Source organism: Lampetra fluviatilis, chromosome 13, assembly GCF_964198595.1.
Source record: "Lampetra fluviatilis chromosome 13, kcLamFluv1.1, whole genome shotgun sequence".
NCBI classification, from domain to species: domain Eukaryota; kingdom Metazoa; phylum Chordata; class Hyperoartia; order Petromyzontiformes; family Petromyzontidae; genus Lampetra; species Lampetra fluviatilis.
The window spans coordinates 6,890,998-6,918,377 of record NC_136287.1 but is presented as its reverse complement, the minus strand read 5'-3'; the positions used below and the strand labels follow the sequence as shown (position 1 = coordinate 6,918,377).

The 27,380-nt window shown below is 50.4% G+C and overlaps 1 protein-coding gene across 1 annotated transcript; it reads left to right on the top strand.

Annotated features, from left to right (window-relative positions):
- The first annotated feature begins 2,108 nt into the window (after positions 1–2,108).
- On the top strand, positions 2,109–27,124 carry LOC144935480 (mothers against decapentaplegic homolog 6-like). The gene is made up of 4 exons (XM_078862174.1): positions 2,109–3,914; positions 8,442–8,495; positions 8,873–8,944; positions 24,207–27,124. The coding sequence occupies exons 1-4, from the start codon at positions 3,293–3,295 to the stop codon at positions 24,800–24,802; spliced, it is 1,344 nt and encodes a 447-aa protein (XP_078718300.1). The 5' UTR covers positions 2,109–3,292; the 3' UTR covers positions 24,803–27,124.
- The last annotated feature ends 256 nt before the right edge of the window (positions 27,125–27,380 follow it).

Genomic DNA, 27,380 nt, shown 5'->3' with positions numbered 1-27,380 from the left:
GAGGACAGGTGGCGGGCACACGAGGCGTTTGTTGTATGCGGGACTCTTTGCCACCCACCCCGCTCAGGGGGCCCTGCCTGCTTGCCGTCTGGTTTCAGCGTCGTCACACTCACGGCGATGATGGGGACCGTGTATATGTCACTGTTTCGTACGACACTTGAATAAATGCAGTCTCTTCGATATAACTTTAAGCTAAGCCTAGCTGAATAAAACGAAATTGACGTTCGGATGTAATTTTTTTCTGGGAGGGTGGGAGTCTCAATTATAATGTTTTGTATTCTTTGGGTCTTTCGGTAAAGTCACGTAGATAGGTTCAAAGAAAATAACAAAAACATGTTTTTTTCGAAATCGAACCCACGACCTCCTGTACCGGGAGAGGTAGTCAACATCTCGTGCGCTGCCAGACTGTAGGAAGGATTGGTTCAAAGTTATCGAGGCGACATTTCGGGTAATGGACCTTCTTTATTCATAGCAGTTTTGTACAACAAATATCTAAGTTTCTTATGCATGTAAAATGTACATTAAATGTACGTTAAATGTCGGTGATGTTTCGGACAATTAGCCCTTATTCAAGCACCATTGCCCCAAACGTCGCCTACTGTATAATTTAGCCGACTGTGCGATACGGTACAGTGCTATGCCACTTTACAAGTACTGTACATTACATGCAATACACTTCATTGCCTGCCAGCGACCACAGGCGTCGTTTCGGCCAATGACCCTTTTACATGAGAACCTAACAACCATCTCTCTGGGGGGCAAGGGGGCATATTTGTGTGCCATTTCCACCCTCCTTATGGCGGTTGGTGCCGGTGGTAGTGGTTAGTGGTGGTGATGGCGGTTGATGCTGGTGGTAGTGGTGGTTGATGATGGCGGTTGGTGCCAGTGGTAGTGGTTAGTGGTGGTTGGTGTTGGCGATTGGTGCCGGTGGTAGTGGTTAGTGGTGGTTGATGATGGCGGTTGGTGCCGGTGGTAGTGGTTAATGGTGGTGATGGCGGTTGGTGCCGGTGGTAGTGGTTAGTGGTGGTGATGGCGGTTGGTGCTGGTGGTAGTGGTTAGTGGTGGTTGATGATGGCGGTTGGTGCCGGTGGTAGTGGTTAGTGGTGGTTGGTGTTGGGGATTGGTGCCGGTGGTAGTGGTTAGTGGTGGTTGATGATGGCGGTTGGTGCCGGTGGTAGTGGTTAATGGTGGTGATGGTGGTTGGTGCCGGTGGTAGTGGTTAGTGGTGGTGATGGCGGTTGGTGCCGGTGGTAGTGGTTAGTGGTGGTGGTTAGTGGTGGCGGTTGGTGCCGGTGGTAGTGGTTAGTGGTGGTGGTTAGTGGTGGCGGTTGGTGCTGGTGGTAGTGGTTAGTGGTGGTGGTTAGTGGTGGCGGTTGGTGCCGGTGGTAGTGGTTAGTGGTGGTAGTTGGTGATGGCGGTTGGTGCCGGTGGTAGTGGTTAGTGGTGGTGGTTAGTGGTGGCGGTTGGTGCCGGTGGTAGTGGTTAGTGGTGGTGGTTAGTGGTGGCGGTTGGTGCTGGTGGTAGTGGTTAGTGGTGGTGGTTAGTGGTGGCGGTTGGTGCCGGTGGTAGTGGTTAGTGGTGGTAGTTGGTGATGGCGGTTGGTGCCGGTGGTAGTGGTTAGTGGTGGTGGTTAGTGGTGGCGGTTGGTGCCGGTGGTAGTGGTTAGTGGTGGTGGTTAGTGGTGGCGGTTGGTGCCGGTGGTAGTGGTTAGTGGCGGTGGTTGATGATGGTGGTTGGTGCCGGTGGTGGTGATGGCGGTTGGTGCCGGTGGTAGTGGTTCGTGGTGGTGATGACGGTTGGTGCCGGTGGTAGTGGTTAGTGGTGGTGGTTGACAATGACGGTTGGTGCCGGTGGTAGTGGTTAGTGGCGGTGGTTGACGATGGCGGTTGGTGCCGGTGGTGGTTGGTGGCGCGCATTCTTTACGCGCAACGCCGAGATAAGCGAAAGCTCTCCGGAATGGCGCGTGGGGGTAACGCGATCCCCCTGTTTGCGCAACAATCGCTGCTGCTGCTGCCGCTGCCGCCGCCAGCCCGTCTAGACGGGCGCGTGTCTCGCCGAGCGGCCCAATGGAGACCGAGAAAGGGGGGAGGTTGCTTTGGTCGGCCCGGTGCCTGGGCGGAGATGGGGTTGGATGGATGGAGACCGGTGGGTGGATGATGATGATGCGTGGGTTAGCGCTGGGGGGGGAGGAGGAGGGCAGGAACGCTTGGGCAGTGCTCTCTCGCTCCCAGTCGCACGCAGCTACCCCCACCACCACCACCTCCCCACTGCCTGCTCGGCAAGACTCCCCGCATCCAAACCTCGTGCTGCAGCAGTCGCAAGCAGCCGGAGTCGAGGATACATCTCGGCTGAGTCGTCGTCTTCGTAGCCGTGTGGCTAGAACTCGCCCAGGACGTTTTCGCGTTTTGAGACACGCATTAGCCCGGGTGTAAATTCGATTTAGATGAGCACAGCGAGAGAGAGAGACACACAGAGAGAAAGTTAAACTCTTACTGCGGCGGTAGTGGTAGTGGGAAACTCGCTCTACCGCTGGGATTTTTCGTTTTTCTCTTCTTAGAAAGTTGTTAATGAAGCTTAGTGACACCCCCCGCGCTGTGCCTTAGCCTTATCAGAGAGCCTGGGCGCTGCATCTGCGGTTTATGCGACCGTCGGGTGACGATGGTGATGATGAGTGCGACGACGGTGCAAGTGGTGCTGATGGTCATCGTCCGCGGACTGCGCTGCGTTGAATTCGGCCGAGCGCTGCGCTAAGCGGCTGCCCAGGGGGGTGACAAACCACAGAGGGCGTCGTAGCGATTCCTCCTCCACGCAGCCATCGCGGCAGCGACCAAGCAAAGCCATCGTCGTCATTGTATCCCATGCATGGATCGGTCGTCGTGACCCACGATATCCGTCGCTTCGGTGAAAAACCACCGCTACTGCCATCATCATCACCGCAACTGCAACAATCACCGCCACCATCATTATCAGGAGCAGCAGCAGCCGGCAGGCAACAGAAGTGCAAGACGCACCGTCGGATACAGCAGCCTCGCTCCGTGCCCTCGCCGGCGCTCGCAGTCTGCATGCCCCGGCCGCCCCTCTCCTCCTCCTCCCCGCGGGTGGCTCCCTTCAGACACCCCCCCCGCTCCTCCTTCATGCGTTTCCCCGGCCGAGCCGGTGCAGTGAGGAGCATCGTGGGCAGCAGCAGCAGCAAGGGCAGCAGCAGCAGCAAGGGCAGCAGCAGCAAGGGCAACAGCAGCAGGAAGGGCAGCAGCAGCAGGAAGGGCAGCAGTGTCCGGAAAGCCAGCGGCGCATGTTCAGATCTAAACGATCGGTACTTGTGCGGAGACTGTGGAGAAGTCGAGCTATGGGCTGCGAGGAGGCTGCATCGGCAGAAGCGGCAGCGGCAGCAGCAGCAGCTTTGGTGACAGCAGCTGCTTCATCATCATCATCAACATCATCATCCTCAACATCATCGTCATCATCCGCTGCTACTGCCGCTGTTGTTGCTACGGCAGCGGGCTCCCTATGCAGCGCGTTCTGGCCTCCTTGCGGTGGAGGCGGACGGGAGCGCAGAGACCGAGAGAGGGACAGGGACCCTCCGAATGAACTCAAGGCCATCACCTTCTCCGTGCTCGAGAGGCTCAGCGAGAGACACCTGGAGGCCCTGGCGAGCGCCGTGGAGAGCAAAGGAGCTGCGTCCTCTGGCTGCGTCCACGTGCCCGTCTTACCTGGAGACCTGCAAAGGCAACAGCAGCAACAGCAGCAATCGCAGGTCACCTCGACGGTGCTGTTTCTGTGCCGGCTATTTCGCTGGCCAGATGTGCGACACCAGAGAGAACTCAAGCGCCTCTGCTGTTGCGATTCGTTCGGACAGACGGACGCCGAGACCGTGTGCTGCAACCCGTATCACCTGAGCAAGATGTGGCAGCCAGGTGAGGTTTGCATTGGCATTGGGGTTTGGGGACTTTAATAATAATTGTGTGTGTGCGTGTGTTGTTGTTGTCTTGCGTATCATGATTAATACTGACGACGAGTGATATACTTTAATAGTCTTCTTTAACCTAGGAACGTCTTGCTGAGTCTCGGGACGATGTTTTGGTAATGTTTGGTTAATCAGGAGGTGCAATGTTTGGTTAATCTAATAGTGATGCACGGCTGGCTTCATGTGGGAAGAAACACCAAGAATCCACCACGCATATGGGGGGCTAACACACTGTCTAATCACCGCACAGATTCAATAATCCATTGTTGTGCTGCCATCTCTTGGTCACCTCAGCCCAAGCCTTCAACACCTGTTATTAACATGCAATCTCCTGTTCAGGCTCAATCTGCGTAGCTTGTGATGTCTGATGAGATGGGGTGCAATCAGGGCGATTTAGTTGTAGGATACTGCACTAATCTGAACTCTTATCTCTGACTCCTAACCTGCTATCTAGTTGCCTATGGGGTGGTGGAGGGCATAGCAGAGGGCCACGTGATTTTCAGAATCAGAATCTTTATTCTGGAGAAATCTGATGAGCTATGAAGCTCTTTTTAAACAAATGTCCAGTAGGGGTGGGTCAGCGAGTTACAAGTTTATCTTTTTGGGGTGGATGTCAATACATGGTAGAATTAATTATTCGAAAGTGTAGGCCATTGCGTGCCAAAGCGGTAGTGAAAATCCAATGGTCTCTGAAAAACAACCTGCTAATTCCATTCTCAGTAAACCATTCTAAATTACCTTCCATGCAATAAAAAGTATTTATATTTTCCTCGCAATATCAAAATGTATAGGTTATCGTCTGGTTAAATCCTAGTGGATTTAAATATCGAATAAAAATGACATTTATTCAGGAAACCCTCACTGATTCTCAAAGGTATGTTCTCGCAGGGCCCAACTCTGGGACTGTTTGGCCAATTCCATGAATGCATTAGCGTTTTTTTGCAACTTCACTGCCACCGAACTGACTTCAAATGGTCACTATTGTAACAGTATCAGTCTATTTGGGTTTTGACAACTGTTACCACACAGCACGTACTCGAAATGAAGTCTACTCATGACCGCATTGTTGGGGGCATTGCTAAATTCCTGCTGTGCCTCTTTCACAGTGGCAGTTGTGTGCGTGCTCTCACAGCGGAGCAGTGTTTTTGTTTTCACAAGACATCAATGGGCTGATGGGGCACTACACTGCGGACGCTCATATGTCATCTGTATAGACAGGTGCCACACATAAGTGGTCACCCAAAGATTGACCTACGTGAACCCGAGGCCATTGCCATTGCCAGGCATGAGAATTCGCAGTGTACAGTGCACGGCATCATCTCGTGTGGAACGGGAGATGGGACTTGTAAAATCTATAACCCCCCACCCCCGTCCCTGCATCGCCCTTCCAATGGACAATGCACACAGCATGTGTTGGACATTGTGGTGAGCACACAGATACCGCCGACCGAGTGTTTCGTATCAAAATTGTCACTGTGCGTCGACAATGTTGGCAATGTTACATTGCCATCACTGCATCGTGCACTTTCTAGGTGCGCTTCTGCGGTCGTCTGGAACGCTCTTCCTTCCGATGTTAGGAAGCCACTGGAGAATATCCACTTTTAGATCTATATTGAAAACTGCAACAATTTTAGAGATGCTTTTTGTGTTTAGTTTGTTGTCCGCCCGCACCTCCGATTAGCACGGTTGTCTGCGTACGGTGCGAAAGAAGCTCAACATACAAACATAACTTTGACAGTTTTGAAACTTACGTTGGTATTAAGTTTGTAATCTGCTGCCTATGGTTAGTGTTGGTCATGGGGGTTGGGGGGAGGTCAGTGCTGGGTTGGTGAAAGTTGGACTAGTTTGGACATCACTCGCCACTGATGTTAACTGTGGCTGAGAATCAAGCTTAAGTGACTGTATCTGTAGTGCAGTGCGCTAAACACTGATTACTGCTCCCTCTCCCGTAAGCGTTTACCATTGAGAAATTTGCTTTCCATTAACTTCTAAATCGACACAGCAATTGGTTTATCGCAAAAGTCCAACCCTGGGTACAACTGCTGTTTACAATAAACCAAAATGAGAAGGGCGCAGCCCTGCAATGCCTTGCTCACCCCACTGCTGGAGCAAAGGGCCTTCAGGACGGGCAGCTGACGAGGGCCCCACGAGAGAATATATTTGGCCTACTCTTCCACACTGACCACGTGTCTCGGCAGAGGTCGGGCGAGAGTACCCACCACGGTTTATCTCATCACGCGCGCGAACCTTGCCGATCCGATCGACTAACCGTGGGTGCACACATTTACGCTTCTTGCGTGGACAGAGAAGGTGTGTTGGTGTGGTGTGGAGATTTAAGAAACCCGATCATTGTTTCAACCGCCGCGGCCGCGAGATAGAATCTGGATGTGCAAGTCCAGAGTGTCAAAAAACAACAAGCTAAAAAGCATCGAATGGACCGACCGCTCTTTTTTTGCGAAGATACCGAAGACCCCAACAACTCGCCAATGCATATTCTAAGCCACACTTGCGGCGGCGAACGGGGGGGAGGGAGGGGGCTTTGTTTGTTCTGACTCCCCGGGCCATGCGCGTGTTTCACGTGGGATTAAGAAAATAAGACACTCCACGGTGAGATTTCGAGCACACACACCACAGGGCCCTCCTGCCCCTTCACCGCCAGGGGAAAGTGCAACGAGAAATTATCGTCCAGCGATGGCCAAGTCGCGGAGATGAAGCCACCCTCGTCCGCGATTCACCTTCAAATCGTACTCCAGTTTCTGTATCTATATAAAAATCAAATGCATATGTCTGAAAACGCACGTTACACGTATGTACAGTATAAACAATTGCTATATTTGTCTTAGTACAAGTAACAAGCTGTGTGTGTGCGTGCAGTACAGTCGTTTAAAAGTATTTTTTGTGAATACAGCACTGTTGGTAATAGTGGCTCACTTGCAGTGCGATAGATTTATTCTCAACTACTAACTAATCACCGTTACGTGTGTGTGCAACTTCACCTTAAGCAAAGGATATTTGACATGACAACACATTACTATTCGCAGCGGTGGTTAGCGTGCTTCGCTTGAAACCTCCGGCGACCTGAGTTTGAGTCTCAGCCACGCTAACATCAGTGGCGAGTGATATCTGAAGCCAGTGCTGGGCCATTCCCATTCACTTAACCCATTAGTGACCAGCATGGCGAAGTATGGCCTTCATCCAGCTGTGGATTGACTATGGTCTAGTTATTGCAACACAATAGTGGGATCTGTTCATAATTTCGACAACTCTTGAACAAAACAAGAGGGATCTATCGCCACATCCACTTGTGGAAAAGTCAGGGCCCCGTGCCCTCACCCTCATCCAGCAGTGGATTGACAAAGGATTGTATCTAACACATTGAAATAATATCGTGAGTATTAGAAATATTAACGGGACTTTATGTTTGTGTTTCTCTGCATGTGAGTTAGTCCATCGCACCCCATAGTTTGGATGGGAGTGCCCCTTGCCAGAGAGATTTGTTTAACAAGCCTGACTGCCGACGATACCCAGAAAGTCGAACTTGTTCCATAGTTTATTTGCTCAAACAAATTCTGCTGGATAAGAGTGGTTTCGAAAGCCAATTGGCCGATTAACCATAGCGAAACCTTTTTTATTTTTATCTGGAGACACAGGACAGAGGTCTGCTGATGTATGCTTTTAACCATAATGCTCCACAGCATTGCATAATCGATTTATATCTGCATTGTCTGAGTAGTGTGGTTCCTAACCTTTTTCGATCCACCGACCACGACCAACCCTTACATTTGTCTTACTGTCACTGACCATGGACCAATAATGCATTTTTCTAAACTACTCCAAATGAGAATATCTGCAACAGTTCCATGGACCACTTTCCATGGCCTTGAAGACCACCAGTTCCTGCAGACCACCAGTAGTTTGCGGATCATAGTTTGGACACCACTTGCCTAGAGCTTCTAGCCATTGTGTGTGAGGATTCATGTCGGCTGGAGGGGGTGGGGGTGGTGGTAGTGTCTGGTGCACGAGTGCCCAGGGCCACGCGGCGTTGTTAGCCGCTGGACTGCAATGTGCGTGCTCGAAGCCGTGGCTGGAGGTCGGCTCGGAGCCATATCGGCACGGCTGGCGCCGGCAGGCTCGCGAGCTTATCACCGCCACTTCAGCTCCACATGAGCGATGGGAAGAGGCGGCGAGACGGGGGAAATAATAATGTGGAGGAGGGGTGGGGGGAGATCGCCAATTGAACGGCCGGATTGCGCAGAAAATAAATTTGAAAAATCGACGCGCGTCAACAGGGGCACGTTCGCGCAGAGTGCTTCGTTGGCACGGGGTGTCCCTTCTAGCCCCCGTCGCGACAGCAGCTCGCTGTGTGGCGCGCGGTGTCGTGTGTGGCTGGCGGTGTCGTGTGTGTGCGTGCGTGCGCGTGTGTCCTCTCGGCTCGCAACAAAGGTTCATTGTTCCACTGTGTGTCTCTCTTTCACAGACTCGCCTCCGCCCCCTTATTCAAGATTTCCCCAAGAATCTTCGAAACTACAAGGTGCTCTTGAGTTACATGGCAGATTTTTGAATTTGAGATCGAATTAATTTTTGTCTCGAAGGCTGAAGCTTTCTTTTTTTTGCATGAAACATATTTTGGCACGCATTTATATACACTGATAAAAACAGCTGTTTTTATTTCATATCGATGTATTGTGTGGTTTATCGTATATTATATGATTAGTCTCTTTACATTAAAATCTATGAAAGACTGCCATTTTTTTGTCGAAACAAAATAAGGAAATAAACAACATTTGGCACACATATTTAGCGTAAAATCAAGGAACTGACGCCTACTAAACATAAAACCGTGTTTCCCATAAGCTGTTTGATTTTCCCAGAAAGTCAACCTCAGTATAGTTTTGTTTTGGTCCACAGAGCTCTCCCACACAACCCTGATGACCACAGAGGCAGAAGGAACAGAGCTCTCCCTGCTTCCCGGCCTAAGAGGTACATTTCATGGCAAACACATTCACTCTACAGCGTAGCTATCTCGAGTATGTATGCCGTGCAATTGCACCAGGGCCTACGGGCTCGATGAGCCAAGGTGCTGGGATACAAATATTACGTGCTAAGCACACAATGTCACTGCATCCAAACACCTATACAGGCAGTCTTCGACTTACGAATGGGTTACGTTCCCATTCATAATTGTGGATGTTCGTAAGTTGTATGTCCGTATCTCGAGGACAACCTTATTTTTTGTCTGTATCTTCCCAATCCCGAACCCACAATGCATTGCCAAGCTAAAGCTCACCTAAACTAAGTTGGTTGCACATTCACATTTAAATGTAAAATGGTTGTGTATTAATACGAAAAAAATCAAAGTAACTAAGTGCATGTGCAAACGCTTCACATGTGTGGAAGAAAATATATAGGGTGTCTGTAAAGGAGTTAGCCATTCGTAAATAATGACTATTTCACTGCAGTTTGAACTGCCCAGTTGAAATTTTGCCAACATCTTTATTGATGTACATATATTTTTCGTACCAAAAATAATCTCCAGTGATCCTGAGCAACAGATGACCGAAGCGACCCACACAATCACACCTGAGACATGGACGACACGTGGATGATCAAAGGGATGAGTCTCATCCAATCAAATATTCATACAACCAAGCATTGTCATATATGTATTAACCTAACTCACAGTGCCGTCTGTAATTATTTAACGATGTATAACCACCATGAACAGCCCTGCAGTTTTATGGGTCAAAATAGCTTCGTCTTTTCTGCCCTAGTTTCAAGGGTTTGGCAAAAAACTCGCGAGCTTGGCAACACATTGACAACAATTTGAAATAGCCTGCAGCATGTCTACGATTGACAGTTGGTTTCTATTATGAAACGTCAAATGCCCACGCTGCACAATTTGACATTCGGTCCCGCTGCTTAACACACCTTTAAACGCTTTGCAGTGCACGAGATCATCGTGGTATGATGTGCGTTGGCTCAGGGTTCAAAGCGCGACAGAGCATCGAAGATTCATGCGAGCATTTGTGAAATACCATTCGTCATTTCTGACTTTTTTCTTCCATCAAAAACGAGCCGATCGGACACAATGTCAAGAGAAGGGAACATTTTAGGGGAAACTGTTGGAACAGAATCTACCCCGACCAAAACCTGATTCCTCCTCCTCCTCCGTGCAGATTCCTCTCACCTCCCACCCCACAGCCCCCTGTCACTCCACCACTCACCCCCCCCTACCCCACCCTGCCCCTACCCCCCATACAACCCCTTCCAGGCCGACCTCCATAACAACGAGCTTCTGCTCGGTGGGTTTTTTGATAACATCTCTGTGGGCGGTGGGCTTGTCTGGGACGAGGGGCCAAGAAAAGGGAGGCGAACGCCTGGCTTTGTAGCCTGGGGTTGCAGTAATCACTTACCACAGGGGAGGACCGCCGCTGATTAAGTCCAGCGTTATGAGCGTGATTTTTCATTTTCTTCGGTTTAATGTTCAGAAAGCGGGCCGATGTCGTTCCCGCCTCGGCGTTCGCCCACCAGATGTGGTGGGGGTGGTTTATGTTGAGCTCGTGCAAAGTAATATAGCCCAGTGGCCCAGTCGCAAGAAGTAGTTTGTTTAAAAGTTTAGCTCTTCCACAATGGCTGTGTAACCAAGGCAAACGCCCCCAACTTCATTAAAGGAGCGAGGCCCTTTGTCCGAGTGTCTGTCTTGTGCGCGCCCTGTTTGTGCTGCACTTAATTGCATCACGGAGAACAAACGCGTCACAGCGTGATCCGGTGGGGGGGGGGGTTGGCGATGGTTGTGGGGGGCGGAGGAGGTGGTGGAGGAGGGGGGTGGGTGGTAGTTGGAGGTAATTCTCCGGGAGGAGCCGTCATGCCTGTCGTAGGACCCCAGTAAGTCACGGCAGTCCCTTTTCACTCGGTGGCATGTGAATGGGGCGAGGTCGCTCGCGCCGCTCCAGTTGCTCTAGGCGATGACCCTGGGGCTCGGCTAAGCGTTGAGAAAGGCGGGGAGAACCGGGGCTCTCTTCGCCGCACGCATGCCTGCGGGGGCACACGGACGCTTGCACACGCGCCGTTTCAAAACGTTCGTCGCTCCATCGATCTACGAACCGATTGTCAACTCGCTAAGTTCTTGTCGTTTTCTCACCGGCCCCCGCCACTGCTTTTATCTTATTCAACGGAAAATATGAAACTATGGCTTCAAATTTTGAGCCTTTCTCGGATGACTGAAAACATGGCATGAAAGGCCCTTTAGTTTAACTTGGAGTAAATGCGAACCAGATTTTAATATTTTTCAAACTCAAACATTCTTGAGCTCGGAGCTTATGTGCACAATGTTACGTGAAACAGAAGACTGGATGTGTAAACTTTTGAGTTCATCGGCATAATGTAACAACAATAGCCCGAGGGAGAGAAAATGTGACAGCCCCACACAGGCACTTGTGAACTTTGCTCTGTGGTGTGAGCCAACTGGTTTCCGCCGTAAGGAAACGGGCACAGAAGTGATGAGGGAAAAAAGGTGGTGATGTAACGTTCATCATCGTGCAAAGCGCTGTAGACTTTAGGACTGTTTGCAAACCGGGGCTCGGCTTAACTAAATGTGGCAGCGAGAGTGGCGAGCCTGTTGTCTGTTCTCAGGCGTTCAGTGGAAAACGTGAACGCACCTTGGAGGGTAGAAAGAAAGATGAGTGTGTGCGCGCGCGCGTGCAATCGGTGGTGAGGATGCAGTGTGTTTTTTTGCTAATTCATTGGGGGTGAGGATTACAAGTCTGCCTATTGAAGGAGCCTCGGTTGTTTTTCCTTTTGCGGTTTAATCTTTTCCATTTTTGTAACTCGACGTTGTTTTCCTAGTGCCACGGTGATTCCATACGACTGCTTGCGCTAATTGAACGCTTGCGCTAATTGCCACCACGCTGCCGAAGATTGGGGCAACAAATTCGGGCCAGGAACGTCGCATGACGGTGGTACTTAGTGCCTGCTGACCGCACGAGTAATGCAAAGCATTGCATCTGTGATGCGGGCGACGATGCTACGTGACCGCTGTGATTCCGAGTATTAATTAGCTCTGCGTATCCATTCGCACACGCGTTTGCACGCTCGGGGAATTTTGTCCGTAACGCTTATTTTAAGGTTACTCTAAAAAAAAGCGGAAATAAAAATAGATGGCCTATTTTGATACATTCAAATTCAAAAGCTCTAGATATCAAAGGGAATGGAATCATCTCAGCTTTCAGCCTTCGAGCCTTTGACATGAGACCTTGTGGTACCTTTTAATGCTGTTAGTGGTTTTCTTTTTTTTCCATGTCATGAATATGGCTTGCTTGTTTATTCAGAACCTTTCCTGGCCCCTTCGGTTAATGTTAAGATGTGGTTTCTTCAAACCCAAGCTGCAAACGTTTTCCAAAGAAAAAAGCGGGAGGAGTGGGAGGGAATGGTGGTGAGTTTTTTGGGGGGGGCGGGGAGGGGGTGAGGGGAGGGAGTGAGGGAGCAGAAGGCTGGGCGCTGCTTGGGGGAGCGATGGGGTGAGAGAGGTGGAGGTGGGGGCGCAGAAGAGAGAGGCAGAATGCATGAAAGACCTTCAGTAGTTGCTTTTAAAGAAGGTTTCCTGTGTTAACATCTCTTAGAGAGGGAGAGAGCCTCCGGACTGAAAGTGAATGATGTAACAGGATAGCAGCTCCGGCCCATCCACCAGTGGCATTCCTGCCGCTCGATAATTGATCCTGTAAAGTTGGATGACAGGATGTCTTGTGTGGAGTCGGGCGCGAGGGAGAGAGAGGGAAGAGAGAGAGAGAGAGAAAAGGTAGCTTTTATCTCCACCTCTATGGAGAGAGATTGACGGGCGCGCCGTTAAACCCTGCTTAGAACCTGTGCTGCGACATCCTCTTTTGCTGTGAGGTCGAGGTGGGGGATGTTGGGTGGGTGGATGGGGTTAGTGGGGGGGGGGCAGAGTGGTGGGGTGGGCGGGTCGGCTGCACCGCCACACAGTGGAGCGTACGCCGCTCCCTGCACGAGAACTAATAAACACGTCGATGAGGTGCCGGGTTTGTTTCTGGTCCCTCCTCGCATCCCTGGTGTCCCCGCAGGATGCGGTGGGTGTGGCCAGCTTCCCAGGACTTGCGTAATTTGTGCTGCATCATGCACTGCGCCCAGAGTGGGAGAAGAAGGTTCACGAGGTTTCTTGAGCCGTAGTCGTCTCAGGGTTTTCTTGAGCTCCTCCATGGGCACTCGATCGGAGTCGTCTCCTGGGGTAAATGAACGCCAGGCGCGGTTGTTCGTGCCATGCGCTATGAATCTGTCGACCGGCGTTCGATGTGATAACTCTTAACGGTCCCCCTCCTCCCACTGTACCAACCTGCAGTGCATAATGTGGTGAAGTATGGTCATGCAACCCCCCCATGAGTGACGCAGCAAAGGGAGGCCTTCATTCGGCAGTGGATTGAGAATGGTCTGTAAGTTATCTTGCACTCATATGAACGAATATTGATTTCGATTTAAAGCGTTCGTGACTGCAGGGATTCATCTTCTTGGTTCTTTCGGTAAAGTCACGTAGAAGGGACATAATAAGGTGAAGAACAGGTCTGTCATTCAGACGCTGTCTTTCCGACAGACCTGTTCTTCACCTGAGGATGGCTGCTTACGTTGTGGCCGAAACGTCGTGAGAATTGTATTTTATTATGTTATTTTTTTATTATTTTTTTATTTCCCTACTACGTGACTTTACCGAAAGAACCAAGAAGACGAATATTGATTGTTCAAGGGTTTGACCGGACAGTGCAAGCTGGAGGGTGTTGCGGAATGCTGCATGGGATGACAGTGGACGTTCATGTCAGGCGCTACCGAGTACCCAATAAACGGACAATGTTGAGCCAACGTTGGTATGTGGTTTGAAGAGTTGGACCAACGCTGGCCGAATGTTCCATGTTTACCGGGTACACGCGTTGGTCGGAACATTTTAAGAACCGGCGGAAATTGTGCCCCAGTAACACTGTCAGAAATCGTTTAATGGGGTCCACCGTAAATAATCCACGCGCTCCGCACAAAGCGGTTGCACTCCTTAACATCCGCGGCTCTGCAATACTCATGCAAGAGGACGAGGACACTGATGCCCAGCAGTTGTGGGTGTTCTCTGCCAGCCTGGCGGAGTCTGCACCGAGCCGCCGCTGGCTCGGATGCGGAGACTTTTGTCTGCCATTAAAAGCCCCCCCCCCAGGCGAGAGTTGCAATTTATTATGCGGCAGGAGTTCCTGCTCAGACGAGAGATTAAAGTGTCTCCAGATCCATCGGTGGCCCTCGAAACCGCGGCTTTCTCTGCTCGTTAATTAGTTGTGGCTTCGCCGGTATCGACGTTCTTCGGAGCCTTGTAAGGCCTTCGTCTCTGCTGCGTGCGTTGAGTCAAAGTCTGCGCGAGGTTTCGGGGCCCATTCCCATGTACTGCCCCCACCCCTGCCCCATCGTTTGTCCAGCACAAAAATCCCGCTTATCAGCATTCTTTCCCTTCCACTGAAAATACACACGCACACACGCACTGCGTAGTAGCAGACCATACAGGATAGCATCCTCTTCACGTCCAAGTCAACCGTCTGGCAACTCTCGCATTGAGCAATGCTGGCGGACAAATGGCTTGCGCAGCCGTCTTGGTAGTAAATTGCCCCGCGGAAGCACTTTGAGGCCATTTACAGGCACGTGGTGGTGCCACGGCCATAGCGAGTGCCGCCCGTGCCGGATTCCACCTCACATTTAAAGCAGAGGCATTTGCGCACTCGCGCAAAGAGCTCGATCGCACACACCGGAGCGCGCGACTCGCGCATCCACGCACAAACGAGAAATAAATAGCCGCTAAAATTAGGTAACGTACGGTTAAAACGAGCTTTATCCCGGTGAGAGGATGCCGCCGCTGCACACTGCCACTCGGGGCATCCTGCGGAGACGATGGGCGGCGACGGTGACGGTGGGTGGGGAGGGGGTTGGAATCGGAAAGGTCGCCCGGTGATTGACAACCCGCGAGCACCGTTATATTTTTTTAAGGTGCCGCGGCCTGGCGCGACATGCCGGCGAGCACGTCGCTCTGCCGCTGAACCGGCGACCTGCCGTTCCCTCCCCGCGGGTGTCCCGGCCCCATTTCCAAGTGCACCCGTGCGGCTGAACAGGCGCCAGCGCTCGCCGCATTTAACCATTTCCTCTCCCTTGACATCACCTCATCAAACAGAACACTGCTGCCTCTCGCCAATGGATCATTTTCAATAAATGCTGGGTGGGAAGCTGGGTGGCTAGGTAGAAGACGTTGTTTTTTGTTGTTTAATCCTCACTTTGTTTTGAAAATTAGGTGGATACTGTTTTTTTTTTTATAAGTGGTGGCAATGTGTGAGGTAGCTGTGCGGTTGGGTGGCTCAGAAGTCGCATCACAGAGTCAGCGTCGCTGAGATCCTGGGTTTTGAATTCAGGTTTTCAGCCACCTGTAATGAAACTGGGTTCTCAAGTGCATGGGAGTTGATTGTCTCAGCAAAGAAGGCCATCGAATAAAATAGTTTTTTTACTCCACTTAATTTGGCCACATTTCTAGCTCTAAGAGTTTACAAATAAATATATGAGTTTGACTCTCGTATGATGAACATTGCCCAAAGCAGGGCTTGTGGGAAAGTTTGTCCCCATAGTGTGTGGATAATAAAGGTCACTTGAAGGGTTCTTAGATGTAGTTCTACCATGGGGTGGTGACTCACTGCTCCGCTAGAGTTGCGGATGGACACTGTGGCTCCCGTGACACAACGCCGACAGCACAATTGGAATAAAATTGGCCAAAGGGCAACACAAATAAAACGGTTTTTTCTGTGGTATTCCAACTAATTGTCTCGGTTTGTTTGGTTGGTTCACACCGACCACACACGCTGCTGGCCTCGTTTTGTCGAGCGTCATGTGGCACACTGCGTGCTGCGCTGGTAACGAGCACGGCCAGGGCACGTTCATTTATAGCCCGCAACTCCAGATAAACTCGCCCTGCTTGCTTCGCGCGCACGCACTGATATAGCTGTCACGCCATTTAAAGTGCCTAAAATTGCCCTGCCTGTGCATACGGAATGCCTGTCTTTATCGGCTACCGTTAAATTTGCTCCTGGTCAGTGTGCGCAAAACCATCCCATTAAATATTTGACGTTAGTTACATTGCTGCTGCTAAACCCAGAATGTACATGCACTGGCACCTTGTTTATTAATGCGCATGAGCAAAGGTCCTCTACGAAATGCCTTAATTCCTTTAAGGATAAAACAAACTCGGATGTTTATGTATGCTGTCTGTTCTTCGGACGAAACGCTCAACTCTTGAAGTAAATACAGTACTCGCAATTGTACATGAGGTATTGGAGAAATGTAAAAGTGAGATTTATTCTTAAGGATGCTGCCGTGGGCGTAACGGTCAGCACACTGGACTTGCAACCCAATAGTTTACCATTTCAATCTCCTGCCTCAGCAGTTGAAACAATGGGGCAAGATTGTTAAGTCCCTTTCCTCGCCCCCTCTGTCCACCCAACAGTATAAATTGTTGCACCACAGCTTGCGTCAATCGCCACGTCACGTATCGCGGTGTAAAATGTGAGAGATGTTAACTCCCTCGCCTGGTATGCAGGAAGTCGTGGGTTCAATCCCGACTCTGATTGCCTATATATTTACAGTTTGCATGTGGTCGCATTGATTTTTCTCCGGATCTTCTGGTTTTTCTCTCCACATTTAGAAACATGCGTTTAAAGTATTTGGCTGCTATAAATGTCAACATGATAAGCCACTTCATTGAACTATCATTTGTTGCCAAGTTGCTTCTGAAAAAGAGCTATATAGCTTAGTGAGCTTTATCTGGTAAAATAATACGTAGTTTAGAGTACTGCCACCTACTTCCAAGACGTCTGGTCAGCATGTAGGAGTAGGCCAAACTAGCCGTCTAGAGTCTAGTGGAAGGCTGTCCAGAGCTCCCTCTCATCGAGGCCCTTCTGCCAGTAGGGATGTGAACAAGAAATTGCATGGCTGCACCTTGAACTCCTATTCGTGAGGGGAGCAGGCTTGTTTGTGTCTGCAGAGACTCGATGGTCTTCCAGCAACCAGCGTGTGCTCGCAGCTACGTTGCACATCTGCTACGGCATGGACACGGTTTGTGGCCCAGCCCGCGCGGTTCCCAATCCCCCAGATCATCACGCCGCCCGCCGTACACTTAGCAACAATTCTAACATTTTGAAGATTTCCTTTTGTCCGTTGTAGCAATAATAATAATAATGTTGATTTTCCGAGGACTCGGTGACCTTAAGATACTAAATAAAAAATGTGCTTTACAAAGTTTGGCGCGCGCCATCCTGCATTTCATCTCCACTGTATTTGTCCAGGAATGAACTGGCTTTAAAAGCGGTGAGAGCATTAAGGGCTTGAGTTACGGAGCCCTCGATTCTGCGGCGCAGTCCCATCCACTCTATCATTCAGCGAAAAAGCTGAGCTCCTCCGCACACGCTACACTGTTCGCTTTGTTTAGTTAGCTCTATCTGGTCAGAATGGCGAGCCACAGACTGGAAACGGTTAATTGTAACATGGAAGGGGGCTACGGGTGTAGGTTGGATGACCTCTGCCCTGTAACACAATGCACGCTTGGCAGGGAGGGGGGGGCTTGACGGCCCTGTGGGTGGGTGGTGGGAGGTTGGGAGTGGAGATGGGGGTGGGGAGGGAGGGAGGGAGGGAACGAGGGATGGGGGCGTGGGGGAGGGAGAGAGGGAGGGAGGTTGGGCCGAACCCAACGTAGACCCTGGGCCCTGGCCAAGACGTTCATTCTGCTTCACCGAGTGCCACATTCCAATGGCCGCGGCATAGCCCTGTCTCCTGCGGCAGCGAGAGCGCAGGGGCATAAAAAAAAGTAATGGAATGGCAGAGCGGCAGGATGGGGAATGGTCGAGTGGGGGTGGTGGGGGAGCGAGGGAGAGGAATGGTGGGCGGGAGCGCGGCTGCCAAAAATAATTTCCAACATGGATTTCCTTAACAGTTTGCACAATTGTTATCAAAGCGAAAATAAAAAAAATATGGGTAAACGGTGTTTCGCAAACCTCTTACCACACCGGAGATTTGATTTCTAATTGAACTAATGTTGTCGCTGCTGCTGCTGCTGCACACTGCTGCTGCTGCTGCACCGTGCCTCTGCAGCAGTATGCACAGTTTGTCGTAGCCGTGTGTGTCCAAGTGCCGCTGTTTGTGGAGCTATCGCGGGCCACGCGCTCACCGGGCGGTCGTGGTGGTGGCGGGCAGGGGGGGGGTCGGTGAGGGTAACAGAAGCCGGCAGCCACCACCACCACAGCGGCAGCAGCGCCACTTTACGAGCGCTGGAATGCTGGCCGGCTCAATCACGCTGGCGTCTGACACAAACCAGGAGGCTTAGAAATGGTTTTGCAAACCCAAGCCGCCGCCGCCGCCCTCTCCGCCCAACTACCCCCACCCCCCTCCTGCCTTTTGCCCAAACAACACAATTGAAAAAGATGGCCAAGGGTTGTTTTCTGGTGGTAGTCTTTGCTGACCAAACCCAGATCGCCCGATGGTTTAGCAGTGCCCTACAGCAAAGATGGTTGTTGGGTTTGATGGGAAAGCCAGCGCTGCATGGGCCCTTTTTGTGTTAGACCTTTCCAAGTAAAACAGCTGTATATCAGCTTTCAAAGGATGTGCGTGTGTTTTTTTCCCCTATCGGTGGTTTCGGCCGTGCGAAGCCAAAATCAATTTACGCGTGCAAATCGTACGGCGCGAAAATGTTTTCAAGGCGTAAATCCGTCCGCGTAATAAATGCGAGCGCAGGTAATCGCGCTCTCGAATCAAGTTTTACTCGGCGCACACTTCGATTACCATGTCGTGAGCGAGTTGGAAACATCCGAGGGAGAGAACGAAAAAAAATGTAAACGAACCACATGGCAAAAAGAATTGTGCTTTAATTGTTTTTGTTTCCAAAGTTCACAGCGTCGTGTCTCTTGGGGAGGGGGAGGTCACACAATAGGCCAGGGTAAAGCCGGGTTATTGCAGTTGCCAAGGTTGGGAGGGAGTAAATCAATTGGTTTACAGTAACTGCCCGGCGGTTATTAAACGCGTGCGATGGCTTTGTTTAGACTGCAGAGGAGTGCCGACGGAGTAACAAGCTGATTGGGAACCCCAGAAAATATTTGGCCTGAACCCCTTCATTCCTCATAGTGTTTTCTTGCACTTTGCAGCAAGCCCGTTCCTCCAGACACCACCCGCACTCTCCTCCGCCCAAGTTGCATTTGCCTCCAAATATGTGGCGTGTTTGTACTCGGGGGAAAAATAAACTATGTTGGATAAATTCCCGCTCATTTAATAATCGTAATATTAAAAGTATTATTCAAAGTAATATGACGATTGTTTAGCTGGGAAAAAACGTCACCGAGTCTCGAGACTCAATTTCAGGAGAATTCTGCATTTGGATGTTTGGGCAAAGCCATGAACGGGAGGAAACTGGGAGAGCACCCAGAGAAAACTGACGACAAATACGAGGAAAGTTTCAAGAATTTAGACAAACCAAAAAACCCTCCTCTTCCCACATTGTATTGCATGCGCTGAAGATATCTATCAGACATTAATTTATTTAAAATTGTCTAACTTTTACTGTGAAATTTGAACTGCAACATATCATGACAGTTTCAAAACTGATTTTGGGACAGCGTCGTTGCACTGGTCATTTACATGGGGAGACAAACGCGTTCAATTATGAATACTTGATGGCACCGGTGTTGAGAATCTTTTATTGTGCTCTTCCATCAAAACTGAAATTCCGTGATCTTACAGTTTTTGGTAAGCTTTACTTTGCCATTGCGTGCGCGCATTTCTGCCCCCCACCCCCACGCTCCCCCGACAATCTGAACGAAGCAGTCGTCTCCATCCATCCTGTCCACCCACCCACCCATCCCTCCCTCTCTCCCTCCCCCTACCTACCACCACCTTCTATGAGGCCCAGTCCCCGGCACTGCATGCTCAGCCTTGCTCAGATAAGACGGCGTGCTGGAGGCAGATAGCCCTGACGCCAGCCTTAATGGGGGCTGCTGAAGGTTTATGGTAATGGAAGTCTGTTTGAAGTGGAGGAAGCCTCTCTCTCCTAAGAGGATGGGGGAGGGGTGTGGTAGGTGGGGGGGGGAGGAATTTGAAGCGGGGAATGTGGGTGGGTGTGGGGCGGTAGCATTATAGAAAATTGCCTTCATTTTCTCCAGTAGGCGGCTTGTTTTATGTCGTTATTATTTTTTTGGACTTTGTTTCGTGTTGTTGTAGTTGCTGCTGCTGCTGTTACGGCGGCGGCGTATATAAAAGCAGAAAGAAGCACACAAAGACCAAGCATGCATGCAGCCTGCTATGATGGCGTATTGGCATATGACTAGCGCACGACCTTTGTAGGTTTTGTTTGTGGATCGCGAAAAGATAATTGTAATACACGCCCACCTTGCAGGGATACAGAGCAGCCAGCGTGTGGCAGTGCAGCAAGTAGGTTACCACCCTATGTACCATACGTAGCCAACCGTGCTAATCGGAGGTGCGGGAGAAGGACAACAAACTAAACACAAAATGCAGTTCTAAGGAAATGAGTTTTAAATCTTGATGATTTGAAAGTGCACAGCTCCAATGGCTTCCTAATATCGGAAGGAAGAGCTTTCCAGATGGCCGCCGAAGCGCATCTGAAAGCACGCGATGCATTGAGCTTCTTTGTTCGATGGTTTAACCAAAAACGTTAACTATCTGCATAGTTAACGTTTTGCGGTTGTCGCCTTCTTGTATGCGCGAGTTGTCTCGGGGCAATTTCACAGTTTAACCCCACGCGCAACCAATCTCAAAAAAATGAACGTTGGCCACCGAGGCTTTCCCGACTTGCGGGCGTTCAAAGGCACGATCGTGGCCGTGAGCGTGTCGGACCGAGCCGGTGTCGATCCGTGGCGTCACTCGCAGCAGCTCGAGCGCAAACAACGCCCAGGCGGAGTTGAAGCCATGCGCTCCCAACCAAACGCACACAAGATGGATGCTCGCGTGCCTGCTCGCGGAGCTGAGAGTTAAAGTTCAAGCTACTGGCTGTGGTCGACTGCCGAACAAAAGGGACGGAAAGTAAATAAGGGGAAGAAGATGCTTCTCTCTTTCGGTCTTTCTCGCTCCTTCCTCCCCTCCCACTCTCTCTCTCGGTTCTGGAGAAGAAGCCCTTTTCAAAACAAGTGGGAGGGAAGCAGCAATAAATGTTACTCCTCTACAATCTCCTAACGGCTACTTTGATGATCTCCTTGAGTCTGCCTCTGGGCTACACCCGGCAGTTACAGTGTGTGTTTATGCCCCCCTTACTTACAGGCAATTAATGGCAATTACTGGGGTTTATGGCAGTTGCTCCTGGGTAAACAAATGTTTGGGTCTAATGGCAGCCCAGAGTATGTCTCTCGCTTTCCAGTCGAGAGACATTTCTAATTTACAGCGTATGTTTTCGCGGTTGTTCGGTGTGGCTCTCCTTTGGTGCTTTCGGATTGTTGATCGCGGTCTTAGACCGGTCTCAGGTATCCGCAAAGGCAGTCTACAATGTCTGCACAACGGCCGTCATGGCTTTAGAGGCCACAGTTTTTAAACCGAGTGCTGCAATGTAACAGCAGCAAAGGCGTAAAAATAACCGGACCAAGAAGCGGCTTCTCTTAAGCGCACCGCTAGCGCATAACGAACCACGTAGAGACACAGACATTATTTAGGCGCTGCGGCGAGGGCTGCAATAATGCATATCTGCCGCTGAATGGGAGAACTTTGCATTTCCTATGAAACACAGCTCGCGTGCAGATTGCAGACGCGAGATAACTGCTCCGACTCAGTTTGGGCAGTGGAGCGTAAAGTGGCAGCCAGATAAGACTTGAAAAAATGGGCTTGCTGGGGTAGGGGTGGGTGAGTGTGTGGGATGGCCCTGGCGGGAGCAATGTTTTTTTGTTTATGGACTTTGAAAAAACATAAAATGTGGTGAATCAAGAGTGATACGTTGCTGGTTTTGTGTGGATCCAGCGCTTTGATGACTGCAGATGAGACCTGCAGCACTGTCAGAGTACTCCAGTAAAAAAGTATTTGTTTAAAAGTGCAGCCCTGCGATTGCGTTGCCCGTGCCGCTACTGGCGAAAGGGCCCCTCATCTACAGAGAGTTCTAGAGAGCCTTTCTCGAGAGGAGGCTATATTGGCCTACTCTTCCACACTGACTAGGCACGATACTTTACCCCACAACAAACGACTTGCCCATTGGCTAAACTGAGGTGTAACCATTTCTATTGCCGGGTGGACAGAGGGCGGGGAAAGATTTCAGAAACTTGCCCCATTGTTTCAACTTGTCGCACCAGTGGATGGAATCGAACTGGCAACCTCTGGCTTGTAGGTTCAGTGTGAAAACCATTGCACCACTCACTATGGCAGCATCCCAATACGACAGTGCTGCGTTGAAAACCCAAGCAAAAAACGATGCGATGGTAGGCATGGCTTTGGCGAGGCTCTCAAATGTCAGGAACTGCTGCTGCGAATCCATTTAAACCGTGAGTGGGAGAGGTGAACAAACGAGAGGCCCCTTTCGTATGGAGCCGTTGTAGCACAAGCAGCAGTATTATTGGTAGGCTTTTTTTTTCTCAGGATATTCCTCAAGGTTTTATAAGTTATCAGTAGTTTCACGGCTGCAGCTTGAACAAAACAAGTACCGTGCTGAATCGTTTTGCTGTCCATGTCCTGGTGAGCAGCAGGGGGCAGTGCAGAAAAATCCACTGTTGGACACATCCACACTTCCACGTCTATGCCTCCCACTGGGTCCAACCCGCATCCACCAGCGTGGTGAATCGTGGTAAAACAGCCCCCATGACCCGCAGGGCGTAGGAAGGAGGGCCTCATCCAGCAGTGGATTGACATAAGGGATATGCACGTGGAAAAAAAATCCACAAGGTCTCGTTCACAAAAATCTGTATTCTAAGCCAGTATAACTGGAGCAAAAACGAAAACAGCGTGCGCTGAGGCACTTAACACAATGGTATATTTAGTTTTTTTTATATATAGCTTCATTATGCAACTAAATCACACAACGCCGTGCAATCCGCAAACATGGAGGCGATTATGTATATCTCAAGATGTTTTCAGTGAACGAGTGTTTATATTTGTGGGAGGAAACCGGAGCAGCCGAACCACGCGTGCGAGGGGGCAACACCCTATCCCATACAGATGGGACAGATGATATCAGTCCGCACTTTCCTCTGGCGAGCCAAGATATGGCACCTGGACGCCCATCGGGAAAGGAGTTTCACAACATTTGTGTGATTCACCAACCTTTCACAGTGCTGGATTATAAGGCGACCTTGGAAATGTACAGTAAACAAAACATCAACCCAAGTTCACATCTCGGGCCCCTGCATACTGGCCCTATTGTTTCAAAGTGAAAATGAAGACTTTGCATTTAAAATAATTCAGACATTTATTTGCTGTTCTCAGGGCGAGCATTGTTAATTACTCCTCTCCGTGCGCCTCCGTTCCCCCTCGCTTCTGGGAAATTGGTTTGGTCCAATTGGCTGAGGAGGAGGCTGGGGTATGGCAGTGGTTGGAGGGGGGGGTGGGGAGAGCAGCAGAATATGGTACAGCCTAAGCTTTGGGTGAGTTAATGAGGTTTGATGGGTTGAAAGGCCAGGGTCAAAGGTTAAAGAAGTTGCAGGTTTACCGTTATTGAAAATGGCTCCTTTGGAAAGAACGAAAGAATATAAAGGGATCCTGCAGAAGGATTTTTTTTCTCTTCCGCTTCGCGAGCAACGTAATCTCTCTTCTACGGCCCCTGCTTCGCTGCTCACAGCCTATCGCCAGAGTTGAGTTGAGCAACAGCTCGAGTGTGTTCCAAATTGCCGACATCACCGTTTAAGAGTTGCGTGTGTCTGAGCGGGCCGCGCCAGCGTCCTGCTTACCTAGATTGTAGGCAATTTTGGGATAATGATTACACAGGGCCTCTCGCCACACGGATTTGGTGGGGCGGGTGTGAGGTCCTAGGGGGGGGGAGGGCGGTCTGTTGATTATAATTGCTGCTCAGCAGGTGTGTGCGGGCGCAATCGGAATTTTTTTTGGTCGCGGCCAAATCAGACTTTGGGTCTTCGTTTTTTGTCTTAAAGCATCCCCCCCTTTTTGTCGTCGGGCGACACGTTCTGTTCCCAACGGGAGTCCCCCTTTGCCGCCAAGCCGTTCCGGACATAGGTTAACCCCATTGCACAATTTGCGTCGGCAGGCACATTCCTGCCCCCGGACGTCCAGAAAGCCAAGCCGTGGTGCACGCTCGCCTACTGGGAGTACAAGAAGCGCCTGGGCCCGCTGCACCACGTTTGCCGCGACACGGTCGGCGTCTACTACGAACTACCTCACCAGGCCTCGCCCGGCAAGGGCAGCGGCGCCGCGGATGCCGGCGAAGACCTGTGCCTCAAGTCGCTGCCGCTGGGGAGCGGCGCCGGCGGCGGCGTCGGCGGCCAGACGGCGCAGCGGAGTCGAGCGCGCGTCGGCGCCGGGCTGCTCGTCAGCTGCGAGCCGGACGGCGTGTGGGCCTACAACCGTGGCGAGCTGCCCGTGTTCGTCAACTCCATGACGCTGGACACGACGGTGGGCCGCGCGCCCGTGTCCCACCGCCTGCCCACGGGACACTCCGTCAAGATCTTCGACCCCGAGCAGGCGCGCTCGATGCAGCGCGCGCTCGCGAGGCTGGCGCAGGGCGAGCGGCCGCGGGACCTGTACAGCGTGCGCATCAGCTTCGGCAAGGGCTGGGGGCGGGACTACTCCCGCCAGTGCGTGCTGGACTGCCCCTGCTGGCTGGAGCTGTTTTTCTATAGATGACGGGACCCTTGAGAGAATGGAAAGTAAATATAAAGTATATATTTATATCACACGTATAAGACAAGAATACAAATACAAACGACGACGACGACAACAACAACAGCAGCTCACTTGCGACAGCGCAGGATTTGACATTTCTGCCTTTTTTGGGAAACTTGTGGTGTTTTTTGCGCGTCCCAGCTGCTGCGCGGCACGTCTTGAATGGGGGTCGGTTCGACTGCAGCGTGCGCGCCTGCATCGTCGAGACTGTGCTCTGAACGAATTGGCTTCGAGCACACACGAGCCAATGTAAGTCTGTGTGAATGGCCGCAGGCTGAGTGTTTTAGTACTTAATTGGCATCCAGTTACATTTCAACATCCGAAACGCTTCAGACGCATGAGGTGCTCACGTCGTGTATACAATCCTTCAGTGTGCCCGCACTTACGAAACCGATACGTTATTGCATCATTGGGAAGATTTGTCCCTCTAGTGGAGGCCCTTCTGCTGGCAGTCGCATTAGTGAGAAAGTGCAGGGCTCCGTCCAGAGCCATCCCTAGGGTACGGCGAATCCGGGCGACTGCCCCAGCCCCCGCGCTTTGGGGGACCCCGCGCTTCGATGTCACGGTGGCGGATGTAATGCCTCCAGTTTAGTTTGAAGGCGTTGTCGAGTGGCCCACGCGGTGTGATTTGCCTCGGGCCCGTGCACCCCCCTGGGGACAGCCCTGGCTCCACCTCTACCTTTGTTACTGAAAATATTTGGTCGGTCCAGTTCACCAATTGGTTGACACTTGAGCAGCTTTTGGCCGAAAAACAGCGTTGGCCGCAAAGTGCCGTTGGCTAACATAGCTCCGGTGTTTGTTTGTTTTCTCACCGGTTGTTTGTCGTCGCTATTTCTTTCCTGGCATTTCACACAACATTCCCGCAAAATGGCAGCGATTGCAAACCCTTCGTCAAGACGTGTGTACACTTCTCTCTTTTTTGTGTAATACCAGCAGACAAATGTGAACTGCGGTGTGCGTCCATTGCGTAGAGCCAGGTGCAGGCCTACTCATCGACAAGCCCCCATGCACGTGATGGACTGAGCTTGTTTTTGTGAACCACAATCGACAAACGTCAAAAGTGTTCGGTGGTGGTAAATAGCAAAAAATTTAATTGACATTTGGGTTCAGTGTTTCAGTCAACACCTGATTAACAAAACAGAGGGTAGAGAACCGACTGTCGGAAGTTCGCAACACTGAGGAGTGACCTGGCCTGTCTGATCCAATGCAGCCCACGTGATTTAGATAGGAAAATGAAATACTTAAAATGATCATTCATGACCCTTTTGTCAATCCACTGCTGGCTGAAGGCCCCCACATGCCGTGTCGGTCATGGGGTGTTGTTTGACCATTCTCCATCACGTGGGTCAGCACACGGGTTGGTTCATATGTTTGCTGCTGGTGTTAGCCTTGACGGAAGATCAAACTCGGGCTGCCGGGTTCATTCTCAGTGCGTGAATCACCGCGCTACCCTCTCATTCGAGAGGTGTTTCTGGAAAAAAACTCGATAACCCACAAATCTCATTGTTCAAAATGTAAGAGCCCATTGGCAGTAGACGGGTTGATTGGATAAGTGAATTAAGTTAATTGTGCTGCCATCTGTATGGAGAAGGTACAATAAAAATTAATTGTATTTTTTACATTGAAATTAGCGTGAATTATCAAAAAAATGTATAAATGTGAGTTATCAACCTTTTACATGGTTCCGTAATTAACTTTAATAAATGATGAATCCAAACTGCGTTGATAGCTGCTGATGTTGATCTCGGCTGGCCCATTTTAAAACTAAATAAGAAGCGGACTGATAATTGACCCTTGAACTAAATTCCTGCCATTTGGCCCACGAACACTGAAGGCAATTTAACACGTAATGTCCATTAGAGCATTCGAAATAGGTGTGGAACACTGCCCAGTAACGGGTTTCAAGGCCTTGGTTTATTAGCCACCTGCATCATCATTCGCTTCGATCGAGTTTTGTTTTGAGCTTCGCACATTTCTCGAGAGATGCGTCGACGATAAACTCTGGGGCCTTGTTTCCCCAGCAGCCCACGCTCGCCAACTAAACACAATCACTGTACAACCACAGAGCTTTCAAGATTCTTATCTGCCTCCACAGAGTCGATTGATATTTTATATACAACACTATATGAATATATATTGTAATACCTGTAAATATGGAGACGTTTTGTATTTGTACAGTGTAATTATTTATGTACAGTGCAATGCATACGGACAGACGAAAATGTATTATTGTAAATGCACTTTGTTGAAACTTTTAAAAGCTTGATTAAAACCATAAGTGAGTTTTCAAATGACCTCTTGGCGTTTCTGTGCTCTTTTCTTTGATAAAACTGCTCGCAAATTTGGGGCAAATATAACAGTAGAATTCACACTGGTCTCAGACCTTAAATGAGAAAGGCAAACAGCCTCTCGTTTGCCTTTATCTAAAAAAGGTAAAGCTGAAGCCCTGCAATTCATTGCTTACTCCGCTGCTGGCTGGAAGGACCTCCTCTAGAGGCAGCTGAAAAGAAGGCCCTCTACCCTTCTCATGCATGGCCAC

Excerpts from the sequence above, each read along its gene's own strand:
- LOC144935480 (XM_078862174.1), top strand. The coding sequence starts at position 3,293 with ATGTTCAGATCTAAACGATCGGTACTTGTGCGGAGACTGTGGAGAAGT. Across the intron at positions 3,915-8,441 it reads GAGCAAGATGTGGCAGCCAG|ACTCGCCTCCGCCCCCTTAT; the intron begins GTGAGGTTTGCA and ends TCTCTTTCACAG. Across the intron at positions 8,496-8,872 it reads AGAATCTTCGAAACTACAAG|AGCTCTCCCACACAACCCTG; the intron begins GTGCTCTTGAGT and ends TTTGGTCCACAG.